The sequence below is a fragment of the Leuciscus leuciscus genome (genome assembly GCF_965113295.1).
Source record: "Leuciscus leuciscus genome assembly, chromosome: 10".
Classification (NCBI taxonomy): Eukaryota; Metazoa; Chordata; class Actinopteri; order Cypriniformes; family Leuciscidae; genus Leuciscus; species Leuciscus leuciscus.
This window is the reverse complement of record NC_138734.1, coordinates 5,707,136-5,727,508: the sequence shown is the minus strand read 5'-3', so window position 1 is coordinate 5,727,508 and position 20,373 is coordinate 5,707,136. Positions and strand designations below refer to the sequence as shown.

Genomic DNA, 20,373 nt, shown 5'->3' with positions numbered 1-20,373 from the left:
CTGAACCAACTAATCAAGGTCTTCAGGATTACTCAAAACTTCGAGGCAAGTGTGTTTGGCCATATTGTAAGTAAACTCAGCAGCACACTGGCCCTCCAGGAGCTGAATTGGACAGCCCTGGCCCTTGGGCTTCTTTGGCTGGTCGCTGTTACCGTGGTAAGACGACGTAAAGAGCTGAAGCGCTCTTCCCATGTGGCAGCAGCTTTGCGGAAGGCTTCGTGTCTGCGAATCAGCTGCTCAACCTCATCCACACTGCCGCCTAGTTCATTACTACTTAGCAAGGGTTCCTGAGCAGTGAGCCAGGCCTCTGCTACCACTGCTTCCTGAGCAAACTGATGCACCTCCAACACTGAGAAGACACAGAATGAGAGTGAGATGTTGGGAACACCATGACACTGATTATATAATTTATGCATAATGTTTGTTCCGTATTAGTCTAATTTAACTAACTTTGCTGCAACTCTTCCCAGTGTTTGTCCCATTTCTCAGTCAGTTCGTGCTGCTTGTCCAAAACCTTCTCCAGCTTTTCTTTAATCTGAAACATTCAACAACTTCATCATCAGTTACTGACAGAAGACAGCTTTACAAGGAGGAATAAACTCATTCAGGATCAGGTAGCTACTTATAAACATGTCAACTTTACATTTTTAAAAGAGAACTGACTGTAGAAGAAGAAGTGTAATTGTGGTCTGACACATTTCGGATTGCAACAATGTGTGAAATTGAACATGCATAGAGTATGTTTTGGGCCTTGCAGTGATTTAAAAGTCACAATAGTTCCTGAATAGGTTGTGCTTGATGTTTTGTGCGTCACCTCTTCTGACGCAGGGTTCCGGGCGGCCAGTAAAGTCTTGCCCATCTCGATACACTGTAGGACACTCTTGTTGCGGGCCTCCACCTCACTCTTGAGGCTCTGGTGATAGTTCATCAGGACCTCCACGGATGACACATCCCTGCAAGCACCAGAGAGCCCATATCCCATTAAAGCTCTGAGGAAAGAGCTGACAGTGAGAGGAGAGAGAGTTACTCCGGCCAGAATACATGGGCCAAGTTTGCCCAAAGAAAGAAACAGCAACAGAAGGCCATTTTGACACGATGAAAAGTGTCCATGATGGCTCCTGAAGTTTTCCAGTATTATAGGTTCAGATAAGCACAATAGCTGTGTTCCAAAACCTAGTGAGCTGTCTACCAAGACAGCATTTTAACAGCAAAAGCTGTTTCAGTAGGAAGAAACATTATGCTGACTTCTAAGATAAAGTCTTTTGGCAAAATACCTTCCAAGGCAACAACGCATGCGCCCTTTGCAGAGAAGGCCAACCTAGAATGCATTACAACAAACTCAGTGGTTGTAACGGTGGATGAGTGAAGAAAAATGTCATTAAATATAAATATTGTTCATTAAATACTGAAAAGTATCAATAAAAAGTTATTTTTATCTAATTATTGTGCATACTGTGTAGCTAACACTAGCAATCTGCAACGTCAGACTATTGAAATCAATTTCAAAAAAGTGAAGTGCTCCGTACGTTTTACATGAAATGTGCCACTTGAAAAGCATTTCAAATTCTCTTTGGTAAGGTTGTAGCCTAAGAAGGTAGTTGCCTATGTAGGCAGTAGGGTTGTAAATTTCTGGAAAATTTCCAGAAACTTTCCAAAAACTTTCCATGGGAAGTTAAGATGGGGAATTTTGAAAATATTCCAAGTTGGAAACTTTACGGGAATTAAAGGGAATTAATTGGAAATTTAAGGGTAATTTATACAATAAATATAACTATCTCATACAAACATAAATACAACATTTTGTTTGTCTGTCGTAAGCAGACATGCATGCAAACTAATACAAATGAAAATTTTTTTTTTTTTGACTGATTTATTTGTGAGTAGAAGTTTAATAGAATATTTCACTGAACAACAGAAGTGCATGAATGTTGAATAAAATAAGCATGTTTGCAAATGTCCACAGTCTTTCCTTCTACACTGGCTGAGGTGAAATGTATCCACACATCAGATGGGGCACGTGGCATTGTTCTGTAGAATAAGATTAGAAAAAAAAAACTTGTAAAAAAAACACTAATGTAATGCCATGCACAGATATATAAATAGTTAGCTAAACTATTGGAATATTCTGGAATGGTAAAAATATTTGACAGTTGATGCTGGACAAATTAATAGAAATAGGCTAGATGAACAGATGAACACTCCTCAATCAGTATGCTAAATCAAACTATAACCTAGGTTCTAGATCAAATATGTTGACCCTAGTAATATCATCAAAACTTACATGACTGGATGTAGTCCTTGGGGCTCAAATGCAGTTGTGTGGCTTCAGTCCTGCTGTAGTGTGCAGGATTCTAGAAATTATCTGTGCATGTGATGGAGGAATGCACAGTGCATGCAGGGGGTGTGGCCTCAAAATAGTAAGTGCAAGGTGGAAAATTAAATGAATTTGCATTAAATCTGGTTGCTTTAACCAAGATTATGCTGCAAGATATCAACTACATTTAATTTCCTGTTATAGGCAATCCTGCAATTTTGCAAATTTCCATTTTATTCCCATTGATTCCTGTTAATTCCCATGGAAAGTTTCAAATTTAGAAAATTCCTGGAATTTTGCAACCCTAGTAGGCAGCAGACAGCAAAGCAGCTCACTAAATTTTGTAACAGATCTATTGTGTTCTTAACAGAAATCCTGTACAGAACTCTTGATAGATACTATTACACTTGATTGTAATATGTGTAAATACTCTTGTGGTTCATGCACTTACCAACTTATCACTTATTTGTGCCCGTGGTATGATACCTATAGTACCCTCCAGCGGCCACAGTGGCTGCTCTCCAGCTGACCTGACGCAAACCTTCATGCATTATAATGTTAAAGCACCTTAATGATTTCCTATAAGCATAGAGCAGGTGTCCCAGCATGTGTCTTACCTTGGTTTCTCCCCAGTTCCTATCTGACAGATGATGCTCTCCATCCACATCAGCTGATCACGCACCATCCCGAAGAAACGTAACTTGTCTGTTGCTGTGGTGATCTGCATTCGGCAGTCCTCGCAGGATATGAGCAGCTCTTTCCATGTCTGCATCACTTCGTGTTCCTGCATGGCGATGGCTTCTGCTTTCTCGCCGGCATAAACTGTTCGGAGCTGGGCTGCACTCTCCTGTAACTGTCTTACCTGAGGAAAACAACCCTTTTTAATAAAAATGCTGCAACTGTCATGAAACTTATTGTAGAGATCTATCCACAAACTTTACTATTTGCATTCGGATGTGTTGCATTAGTTCACCTGTGCAACAAGTAGCTGAATATCATGTTCGAAAGTCTGCATGAGTCTCTGTAGAGTGCTGGTATTTGAAGTGCCTCCTTGACATGCGCGGACCTCAGGTAACCTCCGCTGCTTATCCTCAATCTGTGCTAACACCTGAAACACACACACACACACAGACTTGTGTTATTCCACACATGCGGACACATTGTGGCAGCATGATGCAGCACATATACCTGCTCTTAATTATCCTGTACACACAGAAAACACACTAACACACACAAACAGAGCTCAGTCTCCCCAACACCTGCAGTGGAAGGACAAACATACCTCAGCATTATCCCACAAATATCACTGTAATAAATTAAAAACTATACACAAGACATCCCAGGACATCAAGGAGAACTAGGACTGTTACTCCACCAGTAATATAAAGTACACTGCCCATGCACATGCTTACTCCTGCAGAAGTTGCCACCACACTAGCTATGTTTCCATCCATCTACTTCTATGCAAATTTTGGGTTACCTCATAAAAAAACGCTGTCATCAAAATGGTTGGGTATAATGACCTTCCAGAACTGTCTCACACGATTGCATTCCCAAACTTAATGCATCTAAACGCAAGATAACATGGCGCAAGTAATTTTAGGAGTTGCTTTCTGGATTGCAGCAACATCCATTTTTATTACAGATATTTTGCGACAATTTCCCAGCAAGTGACGGTTTTGTTCTCTTGAACACATGGGATAGAAACAGTGCTTTATTTTAAGTTAAGTTTAAGTTATTTTAAGTTTGCGCATAAGTGATTTGGGTGGTTTCTAGGGCACTGATATGGTGTTCTAAGTGGTTGTTAATGCAATGTTCTGTCAGTGCTAGTGTGTTCTGGATGGATGCACGTCCATAAGAAGTGGTGCAGGATGAGTTTAATAATCAGTGATTTGAAGAGCACCATGAGCAACAGAGATCATTTAATATGAGCAATAGTCATAATTATGATGTCCTTTGCAAACATCACTCATTTTAGATGCTTTAATTAATCAGATGGTCTGCATTTCCTATTTCTACATACCTCTCGAGAGTCAGAGAAGAACTTGTGTAACTGGTGTGAGGCAGCGAGCATCTGTCCCCGCGTCTCCATCAGCTCCAGCAGATCTGCCCAGGCCTCGTTCACGCCATCCTTCCATTCAGCGATGGTGGCTGCGTCCGCGTGGCCGTAATCTATGAGCTCATCAACCATCTGGTTAACGGCTGTGACCCTCTCGTGCCCCAGGCTCCCTGTCTCCGCTGCAAACTCTGTAAATTTCTCCTGCAGAATCTGAGGATCAGGAAAAGTGTCATCATGACAGGACAGAAGTGTTAAAGTTCCACTGAAGTGCCTTGAAACGCGCAGCATTATTCAATGTGTTGACGTAATCTCGAACCGTTTCTCCTCCTAATCTCCTCCATATTGCTTTAAAATATAGCATTTTGTGCAGAATTCAAATGGGTCCAATACGTTTTCTGGTCTGCGCCAACTCGCACATATGATCCACTCTGTGCTCTCGTGTCTCTGGACCGGAGCAGACTGTGTGCACTGCGAAGGTTCAGTGACACTGACGTGAAATCAGACTTCATTCGCCCCAATGGAAAGCATTACACTGTCTGAATCGTTCCCAATTCCCTATATGGTGCACTATGTGCCATTCACCATGTAGAAAATAGTAAATTCTAACCGCAGCTTCAGCTTCTATTCATAATGTAGGGGGCGGAGCTTCAGATTCTAGAGAGCATTTGATTGGACAGAAAATCTGATGAGAAGCTGAAGTGCAGAGTGATGTCATCAAAATCATTGATCCATAATGGCGGAAGTGAGAGACTGTACGTTTTGAATGCTTATATCTCCTTTGTCATTGTTTTGGAGTACACTAGCTTCTAGATAACATTAAGGCGAACATAGTCATGCTAAAAGCCAAGAAACTACAATTTTGATTTCATGGGGACTTTAAGGAAACAGAAGAGCTACAGTTGATCTGATAAAAACGAAATAGCTGATGCAACAGTGTAAAACTGACCGTGACGTGCTCAAAGTCCTGTCCGAGTTCAGTGGAGCTGGCGATGACCTCCCTCTCTGCTATCCACTGCTCGAGCTCATCCACCTCTCTGTTGAGCTGAAAGAGCCAGTACTGCTGCTCCAGACGAGACTTCCTCTCCTCCACCAGGTCCTTCAGAGACACGTACAGCCTGTCGATCTGAGACTGACGCTTACTGATCTGCTCACTGAGGCACAAGCATACACACACATACTTGGATTTCATTCAAAGGAAAAAAAATCAGTGAAATCTGTTACTCTTGAAAGCTTTTATCACTGGAATAAAAAGAAATGTTTGATGGTAATGACATTCCTCAAAAGTGAAAAGCCTAAAGAGTGTTGTGTGTTTGAGTGTTTGATTTGGTCAGTTACAGTTTTCTTTACAATGGCAGTAAAGAGATGTGTGCTTCTCTTTGACTGTAAGGCGACTGCTGAACATTTACCAGTCCGGATGTCCGAGCTCCAGAAGCTGTCTACACTGCTGAGACAGCAGGCCGATGGTCTCAGCATAGTCCTCTATGGTCTGCTCCAGCGCCAGCTGTTTCTTCAGCAACTGGAGAGTGCTGGCTTCATCCTTAACAGAGAGAGGACACAGCTCAGATACACTCATCCTGCTCCAATGTCATCATCTATATCATCACAGCAGCCCAGAACACTATAATCTACTGCAGGTGTCCTTGCCAGAAACTAAAGCTTCCTGAAAAACTGCTGTCTACACAGGTCTCAACAATGAGGATGTTTCTTTCTAATCACCCAATTGGACGAGTAGTTAAACTTGTGTACTTATCCTGCCAACATTTTCACTGGTCCCACCACATAATATTGTAATTATTATTTATATATATATATATATATATATATATATATATATATATATATATGTGTGTGTGTGTGTGTGTGTGTGTGTGTGTGTGTGTGTGTGATTATAATTCATTATTTTGTTTCCTATTCTAGCTTTCTAATAAACCTGGCATTATATACTGTGATTACTGTATATTTAAAATGCATTATTAATTAATTATTATAATTATTTTGCAACTTATTTTTCAACACACACACACACACACACACACACACACACACACACACACACACACACACACACACACACACACACACACACACACACACACACACACACACACACACACACACACACACACACACACACACACACACACACACACACACACACACACACACACAGTTTATATACATTGCACATTGTCCTATATATACACCATGAATATTGTTCGCTCTGTGATGAATTGCTATTTTAAGTCGCTTTGGATAAAAGCATTTGATACATGTAAAATGTAATGTAACATTTCAATGAGAAATATGTATATACACTGTATATACCGTATATGATAAAATATGTGACTCTGGATCGCAAAACCAGTCACAAATAGCACGGGGATATCTGTGGCAATTGCCAACAATACATTGTATGGGTCAAAATTCACGATTTTTCTTTTATGACAAAAATCATTAGGATATTAAATAAAGATCATGTTCCATGAAGATATTTCCTAACATTTATTTTTGTGAGTGAATGCAGCACAATCGCGAACATAGATAGACAACTTTAAAGCCGATTTTCTCAATGTTTCGATTTTTTTGCTCCCTCAGTTTCCAGATTTTCTAATAGTTGTATCTCGGCCAAATATTGTCCTATCCTAACAAACCATACATCAATGCAAAGCTTATTTATTCTTTATTTGTATCAATTTATCTTTAAATCTCAATCAATATTAAATCTCCAAATTAAAAAAAATGACCCATGTGGTTTTGTGGTCCAGGGTCACATATATAACCTAGTATTAATGTAATGCATATATAAATGTAAAGGAAGATATTGACAAAAAACTTTATCTATACGAGCCAAATAGATAACACTTTACTCATTAGCATTATTTATGCATTTGATAGGATTTAATTTGAACAATATTTGATCTTTTCCAGAGTTATAGAAACATCATCCTAGTCTGGAGTTTCCCACCCCCACATGACCTCTCTGTTCTCCTCTCCTACCTTTCCCGTCTCCTCATTCATCATGTGCAGTTCCTGCTCGCTGAGCCAGGCTTCCACTTCTCCCACATCAAAGTAGTACTGCTGCGCCTGGTACATGGCATCCAGCACGAGCTGCCGGCGCTCCGTCTCCACCCACAGCACCTCCCACAGGTGATGGAGCTGCTCCATGCCGTCCCTGATGCTGTCTGCCTCGGGACTGCGGATGGATGCGATCACGCCTGCCCGCTCCAGAACATCCTCCACACGCGCACGGTGACCATGAAGCTCTTTCTGCAGACTCTGAGAGGAGAAGACCATGAGAAACAGATTCAGTGAAATACACATCTCTATATTTTTCTGTCGAGGATTCAAAGAGGAAAAAATAACATGGGACATTGGTGTCCCTAACAGGCGTTTTGACTCTTTCCCCACCAACGTTTCTGAAAAAAGTTGCCAGCCAGCACCAGCATTTTTGATCATTTTCACAAAAGTTTCAAGGCCCCCAGAATATTTTGTTGTATGAATATCTGAACATGCAATATATGCAAACGTACGCTTTTTTCTCAGCTTTTTGATAAAAATATGAAAACTTTTTTTGCATATCAGTGAAAACCTGGAAAGGTGGAAAATACAGTCAGTGATGGGGAAATGGATGTCCTGATGGATATCCTAACCACCAGGATATCATTGGTCAACCTGTTTCACTAGAAAGATTATGCTGATTGACTAAAGGCTGGATTATATTACACATCATGGCTGCATTTCCCGAAACCTTCTTAACTCTACGTCGTTCTTAAATTACACCTTAAGCTGTACCTTATCGATAATACGTGTTTCCCGAAACGTTCTTAGTTAAGTATACCTTCTGTAAGTCATACGTTTGGAAGGTTGGTCTGGACCACTCTTAGCTTTACCTTATCACTGTTGCAGGTCTATACGAATATAATTCTGAAGTTTTAATACACCCAGACAGTGTTCAATTAGACTAAGTGTTTTCATGCTAAGAATAAAATTTTCATTACACTGATTGTTGTTAGATTTTTAATTATATTATTATATATATATGGGGATATTTTGGGGATATTTAATTTAATTTTATCAATCAATAAATTCCTCTTGAAACAAACTTTGTTGTATTATTTTAATTTAATACTGTGAAGCTGCTTTGATACAATCTGTATTGTGAAAAGCGCTATACAAATAAACTTGACTTGACTTGACTTATATATATTTTATTATTAATTTAATAAAAGAGCGCTTTTAAAGGCCAGTGACAGCATAGGCTACTGTCAGTTAAGTCCTATTCAGACGCTAATTGTTTCGCATGGGCTTGTATGGTATTCAAAAAATTTACAGGGGTGAGTCTGTGATTTTAGTGCCGTCCGAATCCATTATATCAGTGTTTATTCTCACCCAACCTGCGTAAAAATCCCCGGCCAAATTAGTACCTAGGCTACTGTTTTTTGACAAACAGGTCGTGTGGTAATTTAATTGCCGTCTGAATCCACATCTCTTGAGTTTACAAAAAGAGATTTAAAATTCACTGTTTAAATCCTTTTTGATCACTGCCGAGCACCGTATGTAAGATGAACACTTTTATTACTGAAATTCTGGAAAGTATTTACAAGAACAATATTTCTTCGCAGCTCCACCTCAGCGAACAAAAATGATAAAGAGAAGAAAGCACGTAAAAAAATTAAATGCTTATCATGGCAGCAATATATTATACAATTTTAAAATATGCTAGGCTATTATAGTTTGGATTATTTTTTATAATATCCCATGAGTGCTAATAAATGCAATTTCAAATATTCAAATAGTGCTTCTTTTATAAAGAACACCGCTTTCTCACATAATGCAGTGAAGCAGCCCCTGCACGAGAGAATAATTGATTCTCGAGCCATCGATATCAACCAATTCAGCACCGGGTAACGTCGCACGTAAGAAGGTATCTCTTAAGCAGCTTCCTAAGGTATGGTTCGGGGACCACGCCTAGCAATGGCATACCTTTAGTTAAGTTATACCTTAAGAGTCTTCGTAGCGCGCTAAGAGACAACGTTATCGGGAAACGCAGCCCAGAACAGATTTGAAAACACACACTTGCCGACTTCGTAAATGGTTCAGAGAAAAGCTATGCATCATAACACTAAACAACAGAGGATAACGCACTACCAGACTTTCAAGAAGTTCCGAAGATAACAAGGGCCCTGTTTACACCTGGCATTAAGATGCATTTCGGTTGATCTGATCACAAGTATGCAGATGTGTGTGAGAAGTTTCACGCAAAGTGTGGGATCTACCAACGTGTACTTATACATAGGAATGTGTGTAAATATAAGCACAACTCTGAGCGTGCTTATGCAGAGAATCTAGTGCTAGAATGATGATACTACAAAAAGAAAGTGCCGGCGCGTGTTTCTTGTGTCCTTTAATTACAAATACCCAATTAGTAATTTCATAGTTCAAGCTAGACATTTGCATAATTGGTGTACAGAGCTATAAAAGACAGATGAAAAGACATTTGGAATGTAGCTGTAGTGTCATGGCTGATCTCGCTTTGCTGGAAGACTTGGCAAACGGTGTGCAGAAAACCTGTTTTTTGTCCTCCTCCAGTAGCAGATATTTCCCGTTTGCATGTGTGACCCTTTTTTTGGCAGCGATTTTAATGTCAAACCATTTCTTTTTTATTTCTGGCAGCGTTCTTTCCTCTGACCCAACAGAATTAACAGCAGCTGTTATTTTCTCCCATATACAATTTTTTCTTTTGTTAGTTATGCCTCAAGTGAGTGACCCAAATAACACTTTTTGGTTTTCTTCCACTTGGCTCACCAGTACTTTCCGAGAGGTTTCTCGTTTTCGCCCTCTTTGCCGAAACAATATACATATGGACATATACATTCAAGTGATTTATAAAGGTGTAGTAACTATATGTGGTTCATTGGCGGCATTTTTGAATGCAAATGAACGTGAACGAGCATGGTGCTTAAGAACATGTGGGATTTATCAACAATGATTACTAACTGGTGCGCACGTTTGATAAATATGATTTTTTTTTCAATATAAATTTCATTCGTAAGACTAAATATACTAAATATATCATTCGTAGATCTAAATATAGAATCTTTTAAGGCACTGTTGATGGTGTTTTAATCCGTCTCTTTTGTCCACTTTCAACCACTTCTTTCCTGATTTCTTCGAGGGGAGGGTCTATGGACATGTAAATGAATGGACTTTTTCAGATCTCTGTTCAAGACCAGCCGAATGCTGTGAGTGTGTATTAGAATGTGTTTTCATCTACCTCTGGAAGTGGTCTAAAGTATTTAACGTATTTAGCGTTGTCCACTTGTGATTCGATCGACCAAAACGCTACTTAATACCAGGTGTAAACTGGGCCAAACTCACACAGAAACATCTGCCTTGTTACAAGGAGACATGACAAATGAAAAAAAAATTATATTATAATCACATCTCCTCCGACTGGATGGAATCATAATCGGAAGCTAAAAAATCAGTCTGTGGCCATCATACACTATGTGATTTTCTGTGAAATCTGCCTAAAAACTGCAGACTGTCCCTGACTTTTGATAACTACTATTGAGTCCAGATTGAAAATTGGGGCAACAATCTGGCCAAAAGTTATGTAGTGTTTTCTAGCCTGAAGTCAACCAGCTAGACCAGCACCAGACTAGCCTAAACCAGCATCATCTAAGCTGTTCTCAGTAAGATTTTGAGGTTGTCTTACTTGATTCTTCTTCATGAGTTGCTGTACAGCTTGTAAACTTGTCCCATGTTCCTGAGAAGTGGCCATTGGAAGATGCTCTTGTATCCACAACTGCGGACAAACAAGTACATGATATGTTGCGAGGCACATTGAAAATACCAAAATATATTAAAGCTAATGGTTGTAAGGAGGTTGTTAAACTCACAATTTCATCCTCAAGGTCACGGCCAACTTGGTGCACTTCTTTAGAGGCCAGCAGGATACGGCGTCTCTCTTTCAGAGGCTCAATCAGTCGAACAATTCGCGTTTCCACACCCACTTGTTTCTCGGACACCTTTTCCATCACCTCGCCCTGTTGAGGGATGGAAGCCGCATGGACCTGCAGGTCTCCAACCTCTTTATACCACTCCTCCATATGACACTCCATCGTCTGTAAGCAAGAGAGTGGTGGAAGTGGAGTGAACATGATGAACGAGCGACGGCTGAGGTGTAGAACAGGAGAGAAAGTCAGGAGAACATAGTGGACATCCAAGAGAGCGGGACAAAGAAATACACAGTTCAGCACAGTTATGACAATATAGATAGTGGGAAAGAGGAGAGGAAGAACACCAGAAAGACAAGAGGAGACAGGAAGTGAGTTATGACATCATCATAAACCTTTCAAACTTCCAAAGAAAACGTGTTGGGTTATTAAAGTTAAAATGTGCTTGTAAAAAGTTGAGGTCATTGAAAATGGCAAACTAGGTATGATACCAACTTCAGCTCATATACTACCGTTCAAAAGTTTGGGTTCAGTATGTTTTCTTTTTCTGGGGATTTTTTTAAATAATTTTAATGGATTAAATTGATCAAACGTCACAGTAAAGACATTTATAATGTACCAAAAAAAGATATCAAATTTTTATCAAATTCAAAAAAATTATCACGGTATCCACAAAAATAATAAGCAGCACAACTGTTTTAAACATAATATTAATAAAAGCAGCAAATTACCATATTTTAATAATTTCTGAAATATCATGTGACACTGAAGACTGGAGTGATGATGATGAAAATTCAGCTTTACTATAGCAGGAATAAAGTATATTTTAAAATGTATAAAAATAGTAAAAATATTTTACAATATTACAGTTTTACTTCATTTTTGATCAAATAAATGCAGCCTTTGTGAGTATAAGAGACTATAAGAGAATCTTTCCAATCTCTAACTTCTGAGAAAGATCCACACATGACCCATTCGGGTAAGATGTTACATAAATTAAGACAGTGAAGTGAACTAGAGTAAATGACCAATCCAAACTCATATATCAAGGACAGTTCATAATTACAATAATGAGATTTAAACTTGTGACCTATTATTATGTCGTTCTGAAATGAGAAGCAGCAATTCATCGAGTTAAGGCACAGTTAACATCAAACTAAAAGAGACTATAACTGTAAGTTATTACTAGCATTATAAAATACACAACTGAAACTTAAAAAGAAAATAGAATTATAATGACTACTCAAAATGTTAATTCTGACCCGCACACCTAGTATATGTAGAGACAGAGAGCTGACGAACTACAAGAGCTACATTTTTAATTACACTAAATGTTTCTTTAGTGACAATTTGAAATATGCTGATGTATAAAAGGATAGGAAATATAACCACACACTCCCATACACACATAGGACCGCATATGATGCACATATGATATATATATTCTGGTGAAGATTGATGGGAATTGAAAGAGAGTAAAAGCAAACTGAAAAAGAATGAGAGGGTGTGTGCAAATAAAGAAAGCGAAATGAAGATGCTACAGTACCGCTGATGATGATGTGGATGGAGTGACGTGGGGACAGAGCTGAAACTGAACTCAGATCAGCTGAGAGCCATGGCATGCTGTCAGAGAGGAGAGCCACACCAGCGACATGAAATACACTCATACGGTGGACAGTGATGAGGCTCATATTACCAGTAAATGCAGCAGTGGATAAGAAAATAAAAGTCTTCAGCACAGGAATCGGAAAGAAATAAAGAGCAAATTAAAGGCATGTTGGAAACCAGCAATCTGATAAAAAGCAAGTTCTGGAGGAAACATCATCTTGACGCTAAACACTGAAAGCTGCTGACACGCGTGACCGTAAAAGAAAGAGTCTAGACCTGTAGTTTCTTCAGCTGCTTGTTGACCGTGGTGAGGTCCTGGCCGTAGTCCACGTGTGCCAGCTGTCCCTCGAGCTGCTGGAGTCGCTGGTCCAGACTGGTGTAGCTCTGCACCAGCAGGTCGGCCCGGTTGGCCTCAAACAGCTGCCGGGCTTTGGCTTGTGTGGTGCTCTCCAGATCCTGCCAGCACTCACGGATCTCCTCCAGTTTCTTCTTCACCAGCGCGCTCAGCTCCGGCTTCTCCTGCATTAACCGCTGGCCCTCCTGAGAGGAAGAGAGAAGAACATCAACATTCAAGGGTGAAAACTGTCATTTCTGGTCCACTCGTGGAGACTGCAGAAATAACGACAGCCAATCTTCCAAAGAAGATTGCCAAATACTACTGCACTTTTTTTGCATTCTTTTAAAACGGAAATGATATACTTAAAAATAATATAGTCGAGTGCAAAGTGAATATAATGTTTTCTGACACTTAATTGCATGTTATTTATAATTACATTTCTGTCTAAAAGTATATTATATGTAATTAGCTGAACTTAAGAGTGATTTTTTTTACCTTTGACCCACTTGAGTAGGATGTAAGTACATCTTTAATATGTAATTTCATATTTCTTTTGTCTTTATAATATAAATGTACTGACAACCATTTACAGTAAATTTAATGTAAATTCAACTGAAACTTGTATGGCATGTATTTAAATATATTTGTAATGAAGTTGCAATTTAGTATATTTTACATTCACTACAGTTAAAATGATAATCAAGTACTTTACATGTGCTTTATCTTAGTCAGCACACCAAAATAAGTGTACTTCTGTAAAGCACGACAAAAGAGACTAAAACAATGATTAAAAATGTACTTTAAACATGTAATTTCACATTATTAGACTTTATATAGTCTAACATTATATATTGTTAGACTATATTTATATAGTCTTCACATTTAAAGTCTTTATATAGACTTTATTACAAAGTGCACTTGTTAAAAGTGTACTTAAGTGTGTTAAGAAACAGTCATGGTAATACTCTTCTTAAGCACAAGCGGCCTTTTATTTCATTAATATTATATTATCTTCGAGTACAGTCTTTTAAAAATACACTTTTAAGATTTGAAGTGCACATAAACACAATAAAGTTTTTTAACAAGGATGTCATATTTTTTTGCAGAACTGCTTTATAGATGAAATGAACTAATTTAATAACTGATTTTTACCATCAAAACTGAACTGAACAACAGCCGAAATGCAAAATTTTCAATTAATTTTTTATTTGACTACAAAATGAGCATGTACAGTAAATTGGGTGAGTCATGAATCAAATCAATGAATCATTTTTTAACCAGTTCAATTAAACTGAAAGACTTGAATCACTCAGCTCACAGCTTATGAAAGCCAACATGTTCTAACAAAGGAAATGGCACATCTGTAAAAAAATAAAAAAAATAAAAGAAAAAAGAAAGCACTGGCTAATTCTGAGAGATTAACTAGTCATTAGCACATCACAGTAATCACAGCTCAGTTCAACCGAGCGCTGAAGACTGTGATTCACACAAGTGCAGACGCCCAGGTCTGGACTTCATCCTATCTCAAAGAAAACTGCACCTGCGTCACTTCAGTTCAGCTCAGGACAGAGAGCTGACGTAACGATGATAGCAGATGCTCCATCACACACACACAGATTATAAAACTGCTGATATCATTTTGTTCTTAGACGCTCATCTGTGCTCCACATTTAGCTTTAAAAGTTAGAACTATACAAACAGAACAGAAGATACATCTGGCATTATGGCCCGTTACTGCCACTATCACTATTACTACCCGTGTGAAAGAAGTGTGCTTCATTGTCTCGAAGTTACACTTTATTTTAAGGTGTCCTTATTACAGTGTAATTATACATTTAAGTACAGAGTAATAATAATTAACTACATGTACTTATTATAGGGTTAGGATTAGGATGTGGTAAGGGTTAGTTGCGTGTAATTATGCACAGTTTATAGTAACTACTAAGGACACTAAAATAAAGTGTTACCTTAAAAAACTACAGCATAAAATAGCGCTGGAGACTGAAGTGGGAAGGCCAAGGCTGCGTCACATTATTAATATATTCACTTACACTTTATTTTAAATGTTACACGTTAATACATGTACTTTTATAGTACAACTATAGTAAGTGTTTCACTCAGTACTTATTTGAGTTAGTACAATGTAACTACGTCACCTTAAAATAAACCATTTATTCTTTCTGTCTAAGTATATTATTTCTGTGATAAGTACTCTTTGTTAAAAGATAAAAAGTTTTGTATGTTAAACAAGGATAGTGATCATACTCAAATCACAAACCCTAATTATTAAGATCTGGCTTGTAATTTCCACCAGAACATGATAAAAACCACTCAAAACATCGAACCAACCACATAGCAACGCCCTGGCAACACCCTCGCACAATGGTGACAACTTTTGCATGGGCAAGGTCAAGGACCACACACATTTTCTGTAGAAAATATAAAAACCTATTTATATCTCAGTGTTTCTTTGTTTCATTACAAATACTTTTGTTCCTCGTTCGTTACGAATACTCTTGTGCACAGGGAGTTTTTGGAACATTTTCCCATATTACAGACAGTGCCAATGTCTACAGAAGCTGGCATGAGCGCAGACTCACACACACATTGTCCCTCCCCCACCTGATCACCACACAGACCACGGGATCCTAAAACACACATGCACATGCACATACACATACACATACACATACACATACACATACACATGCACATGCACATGCACATACACACACATGCAGCGTCCCTCCCCCAACACATCGAACCATTATAATTCATCCTCTCTGTCAGGACTGGGTGAGGGGGAAGGGGTTGTACAGCGATACAGCAGTGACCATGGAAATGATGCCCGTGAGCACAAGAATCAGACCGGCTGCTTCCCACTCACACACACACACACACACACCGTCAGCCAATCAACGACATCACAGGCTGAGGTGTGTGTCTGAAAAAAACGAAGATGGAACTGAAGTATGTAGCTGTGCACAATGAAGTGACATTTTTTTTGGTGTAGATGAAACAATAAAAAAAAAATTAATCAGGATTTGCTAGTAAATTTCACATTACATAAAGAAACGGCAAGTAAAAACATCGAATTGAGTGCAACATTCTGAAGCAGCAAGACTAAAATGTATGTTCTTGTAAAACATCCCCCGATAATCTGTTTTATTTAACAACTTTGAAAAGCACTTTTTACAGTGTATGTACAAGCGTGCTGTTAACACTGTGTTATCTAATTAAAGCATAATTACATAATATACAGAAGAATGAGCTAATTAAACCCTTGACCTTTTTTAAACCCTGGGTTCCGACAGTTTCATTACTGGATTAAGCAACGTTTCACATCTGTAATTTTAAAAGAGGTTAGCACCTTTATGAGTCCTGCCCGAATTGCAGTGCTAAATTAAAAGAAAACTTATGTCATTAAATATTCATGCATTTTTAAAATATTTAAATGACAGCTTAACCCAGAATGACGGCAAAAGACAGAATTTAGCTAACAGAGTTATATAATGAGAATAAATTATTAGTACTGCATTAAATTACATTGTTTAAATGAATACATTTTTAGCTGTGTAATTTGTATATGTTACCTCTGATAACAGATCACTCTAAATCGTAATGTAGACGCTTTGAAACGATGTGTATTGTGAAAAGCGCTATACAAATGAATGTGAATTGAATTACAACAAATTATTTATGTTAATAAGCTTACTTATCAACATGGGTCTGAGGTGATGACGTGAGATCGAGTATAGATGCATGTAACGGCAGTGTCCACATTATAAGTGGTGTTATCAGTGATGTTGCATATGTGTAACCTGATGGGAGTCTGTCCCAGTCATGCATGTCACACTGCAACAGCTGCCACAAAGGGTTTTTGTTTTTTGATGTGAGAAGAGAGCTGTGAAATAGGACAAGTGATCTCTAAAGGTTACATTAGCTGTGGTATTAGAAATGGTTTCACTGACATATTTATTGTTCTGTATGACTGAAGATGAGAACAGAACACACAGGCTGAGCAAGACTGCATGGGTAAATCACATGTCCAGTTACATTGCATTTGCATTAAACATGAAGCCTCCCGTTTGCATTTTGACTTTAATTTCCTGGCAATTAAGAAATTCCATGATTGCAAAGCATCCAAACATTTTATTTTTGATTTCCTCTCATTTCCAGATCCAGCTTTTCGGGTGTTTTTGGAGCATGGGAAAGCAGCACTGCATCTGCACTAAAAAACAAAGGCTCTTTATTGGCATTAATGGTTCCACGAAGAACCTTTAACATCCATGGAACATTTCTACAGCACAAAAGGTTCTCTATAGTGGGAAAAAGTTATTTAGATCACTAAAATGTTCTATGAAAAAATGGCTATTTTAAGAACTGTTCATTGTAAGGTTCTCTGGGGATACAAAAATAGTTCATCTATAGCATCGCTGCGAGAAAACCCTATTTTTTAAAGGGATAGTTCACCCAAAAATGAAAATTCTGTCATCATTTACTCACCCTAAGTTGTTCCAAACCTGTATGAGTTTCTTTCTTCTGCTGAACACAAAAGAAGATATTTTGAAGAATATGGGTAACCAAACAGTTGATGGGCCTCATTGACTTCCATAGTATAAAAAAATGAATAGTATAACTTGATGGTGAGTAAAGGATGATAGAATTAACATTTTTGGGTGAACTATCCCTTTAAGAGTGTGCGAGATATGGAGACGAGGACTGTAGAGGTTTTGGTCTGCAGAAGAGCCGCTTCACACAACAGAACTGGGTTAAAAATGGTGCTGCGTGCGGCTTTATGTAACATCTCTCTCTTGATGACAGCATTTCTCATTCTCTGCCTCCTCAGGAATCTGGTGTGAGCTCTTCCAACATGCAGTGGATGAGCACAAAGGCACAGCGTTGACTTCTGTGGCGGTGACAAAACACTGAAGAGTGAACACTTGAGAGAAGAGTTGGTGTGGGAGGAATAAGACATAATCTGTGTCTGAGTGTGTAATGAGTCACACTGAAGGACTCTTGAAGTTTCATCAAAGCGATATTGTCACTGCGATTTTGCATGTCCTTTCAAGACGGTGGCAGACTAAAATCCTATTATTCAAATGTTGGCAATTAATATGCAGAATACCAGCAAATCACGTGTATGTGAGTACACAAGGTACCAAAGATACACAACATTGAACTCGCGAGGTACCATATTGCTCTGGGAATTAGTTGCCTCAGGCCCAGCTGTTCGCACGATTCCCAGAGGAGCAAAACATAATAAATACCCTCCAGGAAACTGTGTTTTGGCAGAGGGCTGGAGATAAATTATGCTAATATCAAAAAAGTCCTTAAAAACAATCATTTAAAGCCAAGTTTCAGAAATGGAGTAGCACTAATTGAAGCTATATTAAGGGCTGGTTCACACAAAATACGTGAGACGCGGGAAGTGGAATGGGGAAAACCACAAGGTCTCGAGATGCGTCTTTTAAAAGTTGAAGATGCGTCTTTTAAACTGTCCCTTTAAGAGGGACCAAAAAAATAATAATCATATTTTGGTGAATTCCTCTGTTTTAAATTTATAACCTCTGTAGTAGTAAGTTCTAGGCCTAGCTATGTTCATTTTATAGGCAAGAGGTAATAAATTACTAATTCGGACGGACAGTTTGTCTTTATGATTTACTTAAATGGAAGTATTTAATATAGAAGGACAACACTGTATATAGTTTATATTGTTTAGGGCTGTCACTAATCGAGAAATCGGTCGATTATTTTGATGATTCTCTGAGCAGTCGGATATTTTTTGTGGTAATAAAAATAGACCTAAGCCTTTAAAATGACTTAAAATACATATGAGGCAATAATATTTGGTTCAAAGTCCGTATCAAAAGCAAGTAATCATATGGTTTTATAGAAAAACTATTTATATTATGTATATTATGTATTTTAACAATCATCATGTGTACTTATGTATTATAACAAATGCCTGCAGAGGGCGCCAACGGCCTGGAGTTGTTACACTTTACAGCAGATCAAATACATGTTTAATATTATTGGCCAAACACATTTAATTCAAATGTTTACTTAATCTTTAATATTTTATACTCAGAGGGCACTATGCTATAGTGTGGTTTTTAAATGGTTTTAATACATCGTGCAGCTTTATAAAATGGTCTAATAATGCGGTTCATGGATTCTCATCCGTTGAATGTACCACTTCCGGTATTTTGCCCGTTACTCAACATCAAGGATTTATTTATTTTTTTAATTAAGGAATCGTGACAGCCCTAATATTGTTTAAAAAAATGGTGCTGTCATAAATGTTAAAAATGCATCTGCCAATCAAATGGGGGCCAACGCATCATCGCTTAACAGAGAAGGTAATTTCCGGAAATACATGTGCATTAATCTACAGTGTATTCTCAATATAACAAACAAGAATGCCAGAGAGGGAGGAGAAGGCTGTACACAGAGAGACAGATAAGATCACACACAGATCTTCCCTCAGGCTTTCAAACAAACAGGTCCAGGAAATAGTCTGGTTAATTGGACATGCTTACTAGATAAATCCCAATTATATAATGAGATCGTTTAATTATCTGCCAACAGAAACACACCATGTGGTCTCAGTAAAGAAAAAAAGGTTTCGTAACAAATAGACTTGAAAACATCATCAAACATCATATATTTCCTTATATTTTCCTTACATTCCTTACAGTCCGACGCAGTTTTCATTTTCACGTCCTGCGCCACGTTGTTTAAATATCAAATGCATTTTGCGCCCATTTGTGCGCCCATGGGCGTGCTGGTCTGAAAACGAGGTGTGTGTTCTGGCGCATTGTTGGCGCGTTGCTATTTTGAGGCAACAGAAATAGACTGAGCCATTGATCGACTGAAACCTGGTCTAAAGTCAATGGCGCAATGTTTGTTTTTGTTATTTAAAGAGTGTGTTAGTAATGTGCGCCTATAGGAGGGTCCACAACGCTCGTCCACTCTGCTTATTACACACACAGGGACGCACATACAGCAGCACACAAACATGCCAGATATTAAAAATAAAAGGATTTATGTAAAAGATTAATATTGTGTACATAAAGATATGGTGGAATACGTC

At 38.3% G+C, this 20,373-nt stretch overlaps 1 protein-coding gene across 6 annotated transcripts in view; it reads right to left on the bottom strand.

The window, feature by feature from the left end:
• The window catches only part of sptbn4b (spectrin, beta, non-erythrocytic 4b), an 85,564-nt gene that overhangs the window by 8,342 nt on the left and 56,849 nt on the right, over positions 1 to 20,373 (bottom strand). For 4 of the 6 annotated variants that reach the window (XR_014209238.1, XM_082182131.1, XM_082182132.1 and 1 more), the window contains exons 20-31: positions 13,217 to 13,480; positions 11,276 to 11,500; positions 11,092 to 11,181; positions 7,371 to 7,649; positions 5,780 to 5,910; positions 5,320 to 5,524; positions 4,338 to 4,583; positions 3,288 to 3,422; positions 2,932 to 3,176; positions 815 to 1,001; positions 451 to 535; positions 153 to 349 (exon numbers count right to left, since the gene is read on the bottom strand). Coding sequence is in view for 5 of the 6 variants with exons in the window: in XM_082182131.1 (XP_082038257.1) it covers positions 153 to 349; positions 451 to 535; positions 815 to 1,001; positions 2,932 to 3,176; positions 3,288 to 3,422; positions 4,338 to 4,583; positions 5,320 to 5,524; positions 5,780 to 5,910; positions 7,371 to 7,649; positions 11,092 to 11,181; positions 11,276 to 11,500; positions 13,217 to 13,480 (2,289 nt within the window). In the remaining variant the exon portion in view is untranslated. The remainder of the gene's footprint in view (positions 1 to 152; positions 350 to 450; positions 536 to 814; positions 1,002 to 2,931; positions 3,177 to 3,287; positions 3,423 to 4,337; positions 4,584 to 5,319; positions 5,525 to 5,779; positions 5,911 to 7,370; positions 7,650 to 11,091; positions 11,182 to 11,275; positions 11,501 to 13,216; positions 13,481 to 20,373) is intronic. The other 2 variants (XM_082182133.1, XM_082182135.1) reach the window with 1 other exon arrangement.